At 64.9% G+C, this 6,195-nt stretch overlaps 1 protein-coding gene across 1 annotated transcript; it reads right to left on the reverse strand.

Moving 5' to 3' along the window:
• Positions 1-1,378: 1,378 nt before the first annotated feature.
• On the reverse strand, positions 1,379-3,066 carry H1-10 (H1.10 linker histone). Its single transcript, XM_068907252.1, has one exon. The coding sequence runs from the start codon at positions 2,888-2,890 to the stop codon at positions 2,225-2,227; it is 666 nt and encodes a 221-aa protein (XP_068763353.1). The 5' UTR covers positions 2,891-3,066; the 3' UTR covers positions 1,379-2,224.
• Between the last annotated feature and the right edge of the window lie 3,129 nt (positions 3,067-6,195).

Below are 6,195 nucleotides of genomic sequence, written 5' to 3' on the forward strand. Positions count from 1 at the left end.
AAGGGCCCGGTGCTCTTGGCTGCTGTTTTCTTCTCCTCTTGGGGCTCTTGGGAGGGGAGAGGCAGTCAAGCTGCCCTCTGAAGTGACTCTGCTACTGCTGCCTTGGGTACTGTGGTGACAGCCAGGCTGGCCTGAGGCCAGTGGTTCCCTTGACTTAACCAAACCAGATCCTTGTGGTACACCAGCGCTTTACCACCTCCTCAGAGCATCCTTCCTGGTCTTAACTTCCTTGCCGCACTACACAGACACAAGCCCTGGCCTTCTTTCGCTTTGATCTTCTGCAATTTCTTTGCAGTGTGGCCATGCCCTAGTGGTAGCTGTTCCCATGGGGCCGCTGTTTGGTAAAAGTGATTTGGGGGGGGGGGGGGTCTCTTCTGCAGGGCCTCCTGCCTGGGGAGATGAGGCCATGCACGCAGGGACTGTGTGGAGCAGCTGGCTGATCCCTGGCCCTGTGCTCCCGAGGGTGAGGCAGAACAAAATGGCCTAGATGCCCGGCAGCGTTTTATGCAATCTCATGGGTGTGCGCTATAAATAGGCACCGTAGATGGGAAGACAAGGGGTGGCTCTGCCAAGGTTTTTGCGATATGCTTCTGCTCTGAATGGCTTTGCGGTGTCCTCGCTGCTGGAGTGACTCACTGCCTGCAGGGGTGCTCAGAGCCGGCAGGGGAGCCTTAAATGCAGCTGGGGTGGGGGTAACTCCTGCAGTCCAGGCCTGCGCTCGAAGCAAAGGATGCAGGTCAAACTAGCACGGGAGATGTCTCCTTCTAGCCTGTGATGGCTGCACAAGGCCAGATCGGGGGTGAGGGGGGAACCTGGGCTGTGGGATCTCTCCTGCGTGCTTGGCAGGAGAACAGCTCCCCACCCCTGCATCTCAGCCTCTCCTTCCCTTCCCTGCTCGGCGAGCTTTGCCGATTGCCACTGCGCAGGGACTGCCGGCCTCCCTCCTTCCTCCATGCCGTTGCCGCTGTGGGAGGCAGAGTCCTAGCCCAGGAAAAACGCTGCCGTTGCTGTGCATGAAATGCGCAGCATCTCTCCGGAAGCATAAAGCAAGCGGGAGCCCCTCTCCCTCCTCCTGCTTGCAGGGTTGCAGCCCCCCCCCCCAAAACCTCCCCACCCCCGCCGGGCTGGGAGCAGCGGGGCCCCCGTGCCGAGGGGCGGCTCCACGGCGGCTGCAGACCCGCCCCCGCCGCGCCGCGCCCGCCCGCGGGCAGCATAGCAACACCCACAGCTCCGAGTTTTTTAACAATTTATTTGAAACGACGACAACCGAAAACGAAAAAAAAGGAAAAAAAAAAACCACCCTCCCCCCTCCCCCAAATATCCCCAAGACACCCCCCCCAAAAAAAAAAAAAACAAAAAGAAATTAAAGGCCATTGAAGATGCGCCCGGAATACGCGGCTGCAGGGGCTGGGGGGCGCCGCCAGCGCGGGCGCGCCCGGGTCCCCGCGGGCCGAGGCCACCGCGCCCCGCCCCGCCGCGCCGCTTGGTCCCGCGCGGGCCGCCAGGGGGCAGAGGCAGCCGCCCGCCAGCGCTCCCCCCCCCCAACCACCTCGGAGCGACCCAGACGCCGCTCTAACCAATTGGCGCCCAACGGGCCGTTGCCATGGCGCCGGGGGCCGGGAGCCAATAGGGGGCGCCGTCGCTTTTCGAAAATTCTGCGAGCAGGCAACTGTAACAAAAAAAGGGGAGGGGGGAGGGGAGGAAGGGGCCCGATCCGCGCGCGGGCGGCGGGGCCCACGTGGCGCGCGCGGAGGGGGGGGGGCCGCCGAAAAAAAAAGGTTGCTATGGCGACAAGGCGGGGGGGGAAGACTGTAAAATATCGTGGCGGCGGGAAAGGGGGCAACTAGAAACCGTCTACGAATGGGGAGGGGCGCGGCCGAAAACAAAAGGGAGCGATTGGGGGGGGGGGTAAGGGAAGCGCGAAGGAGGGGGGGAAAGCGCGGGACCGGGGGGGGCGCAGGGGCAGCCGCAGCCCCGCTCACTGCGCACGGAGGCGGCTGCGGAGCCGAGTCAGCAACACAAAGACAAAGCGGGTGCCCGGCGCGGGGAGGGGGTTGGGGGGGGGGGTCTGTCCTCAGAGCAGTCTGTGCCGTGGCGGCTCACAGTCCAGGGCGGCGGGCAGGGAGGCCGTGGGGGGGCGGCGGCGGCGGGGGGGCGGGGAGGGGGGGGAAGCCCGCTGCCGCCCCCGCGGCGGTGGGGCTCCCTGCGCCCCCCTCCCCAGCTCTCATGCCTTCCTGCTCTTGAGTGCCTTGGGCTTTGCCGATTTCTTGACCTTCTTGCCCGCCGGGGACGCGGCTCCCTTCTTGGTGGCCTTCTTGGCTTTGCCCTTGTCCTTCTTGGCCGCCGCGCTGCTGGCTCCTTTCTTGTGGGATTTCTTCTCGGGCTTCTTGCTCTTGGACGCGGGCTTCTTCTCCGCCCGCCGGGACGTGGAGGCCGTCGCCTTCTTGTGGGACTTGTGGGAGCTGCTGCCCGCGCCCCCGTCGCCGCCGCCGCCTTCCAGCTTCTTCCTGTTGAGCTTGAAGGAGCCGTTGGCGCCGGTGCCCTTGACCTGGAGCAGCGTGTCGTTCTGCACCAGCGCCTTGATGGAGTATTTCAGGTAGGTCCTGCCGTTCTGCTGGTCGAACCAGGCCACCTTCTTGGCCTCGTTGTAGATCTTGGCCAGCGAGGAGCCATTGCGCTCGCCCAGCTTGCGGATCGTCTCCACCACCAGCTGGCTGTATTTGCCCGGCTGGTTCTTCTTCTTGTTGTTCTTCTTCTTCTTCGAAGGCGACAGGGAAGAGCCGCCGCCGCCCCCTTTCGCCTTCTTAGAGGCCGCTTTCTTCTCCGGGGCGAGCGGCACCTCCTCCGCCTCGGTGAGGGGCAGATCGGCTTCCTCCAGCTCCACCGACATGGTGCCGCGGCGGCGAGGAGGAGGCGACGGCCTCTGAGGCGAGCGGGCGGCGGAAGGCGGGGGGCGGCCGCGGCGTGGCGGAGGGGCCCGGCCCGACCCGGCGCGGCGCTGCTCTCTGCGCTCCCTCCGCTGCGCTCTGCCCCTCTCCGCTCCGCGCCGCCGCCGCCGCGCTCTGGCGGGGCGGGCGCCGCCGCCGCCTTTTATATGAGCGCGGGGCGGACCGCGTTGAGAACAACAACAGCCTGGTCCGCCGCCAGCTCCAACTTGTGCTTCTTGGGGCCCCTTCGCCGGGCTCCCGCCGCCCCGCCGGGGCCCCCCGCGCCGCCCCGCCCGCCCGGCGCCCCGCGCCCCGCCGCCCCCCAGCCCGCCGCCGCCCCCCGGCCCCGCCCCGCCCCCCGCCCGCCGCCCCCCGCCGCGATTTCGGGGGCTCGCCCGGCGCCGCGGCCCCAACCGGGAGGGGGGCGCCCGACGCCGAGTCGCCTGACGCCCCGCGCCGGCTCCCCCCGGCCGCTCCTCCGCCTCCGTTCGCCGCCCGAGAGGGGCCGCCGCGGCCGGGCGGCGGCGGAGGGCGGCGGGGGGCGGCGGCGGCCGCGCTGGCCCCGCGTTCACCGGCGACAACTAACACAGGCGACGCCCTCCCGCGGCCGCCGGCAGCAGCGCGGGAGCCGCCGCCACGCGGCCGTGGTTTTTTTTTGGGGGGGGTTTGGGGGGGTCCGGTTCCCGCCGCTGGGGGCCGCCTCCCCCCCCCTCACTCCCCCCACCACCGCTCCCCTGGACGGGACCCGGGGGGGGGGGGAGCCCTGCGTGTGCTCGTGTCCCCCCCCCCCCCCCGGGCATCGCCTCGGAGCGGGCCGGGGGGGGGGGCAGCGCGGCTGCAGGCCGCGGCTGGGCCCGTTTGGGGGGGGGTGTGTTAAGGACCCCCCCCCCCAAATCTCCCCGGGGGGAGGGGAAAGCGCCCTGCTCGCAGAGGGGGAGCCCCTGGGGGGGGGGAGCGGAGTGGGGGGGGGGCCCCTCAGCGCCCCGCGTGGGGGGGGGAGGGAAATGTGCAAATCTGTGTGGCCCCCCCCCAATTGTGCGTGGGCCGGGGGTTGGGGGGGGGTGCGCAGGGGTGGGGGGCATGGCTGCGGGCCCGTGGGGGCCCACGCGGGCAGGCAGCGGCGGCACACACGTGCGTGGCCGCCCAGGGTGCGCGCACACAGACACGCGTGCACACGCCCCCCCCAACCCCGGCGCCGCCTCCGCGGCCCACGCACGGCGCGCCATGCCCGCGCGGCCCTGCCTCTTCCTCCTCCTCCTCCTCCTCCAGCCCCCCCCCCCGGCTGCTCGCCGCCATTTCCCTCGCGCAGCCCCTCAGCTGCCCCGACGGGGAGCAGCGGGAAACCCCCGCGGGACGGGAACCCGCGTGGGCCGGGGACCGCTCGGGACAGGGAGCCTCGCGGGACGGGACGCTGCAGGACGGGGGGACTGCGGGACAGCAGGGGCCTTGGCAGGATGGGAATCTCCCCCTGCCCCCCCGAATGGGCTCCTGCGGGACCAGGACCCCCCCCCCCCGCGGGACAGGGACATTTGCCCCCCCCCCCCAAAGTGATGGAGATCCTGCAGGATGGGGACCCTGCAGGACAGAGACCGCAGGGGGCAGGGACCCTCGTGGGACGGGACGCTGCAGGATGGAGACTCTGTGGGACGGGCTCCCCCCCCCCCCCCATGGGATGGGGACCCTCGCAGGATGGGACCCTGCAGGACGGGTGGGACAGGGACCCCATGGGACGGGGAACCCTGTGGGACCGGGGACCCTGGAGGACAGGGATCCTGTGGGATGGGGACGGGATGGGGTGGAGGTGTGGGCACCCTGGCCGGGGGGGGGAGGGGGGGGGGCCTTCTTCCACCTCGGCTGCCCCCTCCTCAGACTGGAACCTGGGCTCCCCACAAGGCTCCTTCTGGTCCCACCCTGGCTGGGCATCGGTGTGATGAGTTACCTCAGGCCTCGGGGAGCCAGTGGACACCCCCTGGGCACAGCCCGAGGGGGGCAGCACCCGCAGCCCGCCTCCGTAGCCGCAAAACAGGGCTTTAACCATTTACCCAAGGCAAGACATTGGGTAAATAATGTCCACCGAAGTACAGGTGGAATAATCGCAGCGGGGTGCGTGCGTGCGTGTGCGTGTGTGTGTGTGTGCGTGTGCGTGTGCGCGCGCCGCCGCAGCCCTACGGCCGTGTAGCCAGACCGCCGAGCAGGTCGAAACCTCTAGCTGAAGGAACTGCGCTAGTAGGGGGAGCGGGTATATCACACGCGTGTGCATGTGTTTGTATAGTATGTCGCTATATATTACAGGTATGGAAAAAGTGCCCACATACATGTGCACATATTGATGTGTTTTTCTATAAATGGCCAAAAAAAAACCCCACATGTATATGGAGAGGGAGGGAGACACGGGGGAGGTAGAAAATGAGCGTGCACGCACGCACACACGTTCTTCATATAAATATTTACAGTATGAGTGGGCGCACGTGCGCGTGTGCGCACCTCGGCGAGCGCGGGACGGGACGACAGCAACACACACACAAGTACACACGGGCATAGCTGCGTGTGTGTGTGTGTGTGCGGGATCGCTCATACCTCTGTCTGTCTGTCAGAGAGAGAAAGTGGGATAGCAAATATACAGAGCCGTACATTTGTAAGTACAGAAATAAATAAAATATGAGCGGGCAGGTGGTTGCCTGTGTGTGCGTGTGCCCGTTTCCTGTCTCTTTCTGCAGGTGTGCATACAAAGACAGCGTGAGAGATGCGTGGTCGCGCTCTCTCTCTCACACACACAGATATATATGTAAGGCTATAAATATTTAAATAAAATTTATGATCTGTGTGTGTATGAGCAGCCCAGCAAGAATACACATTATACATTTATAAATATGTAAATACAACTATGTGCGGGTGGCTATGTGTATGTATGATCTCTATATGTTATATATGCAGAGAGGATGATGGAAAACAGGCTCTCACACATATATATATGTATCTATAAAATACTCGTGGGCATAGCTCTGTGTGTGTGCACACTCACTATATAGTACACACATATGCAAATACATAATGGTATAAATATTTAAATGTACATGGGGTGTCTGTGTATACTCACTCTATTACATACATAACTCTATAAGTAGATTTACTATATATGGGGCATCTGTGTATATTCTCTTTATAACACAAATATATACACATAAAAATATAAATAAATGTGGGGGTGTCTGTATAGTCATATAGAAAAGAGAGAGAGTTAGAAAACGCACACACAGACATAAGGATA

The sequence above is a fragment of the Struthio camelus genome, chromosome 14, assembly GCF_040807025.1.
Source record: "Struthio camelus isolate bStrCam1 chromosome 14, bStrCam1.hap1, whole genome shotgun sequence".
Taxonomy (NCBI): domain Eukaryota; kingdom Metazoa; phylum Chordata; class Aves; order Struthioniformes; family Struthionidae; genus Struthio; species Struthio camelus.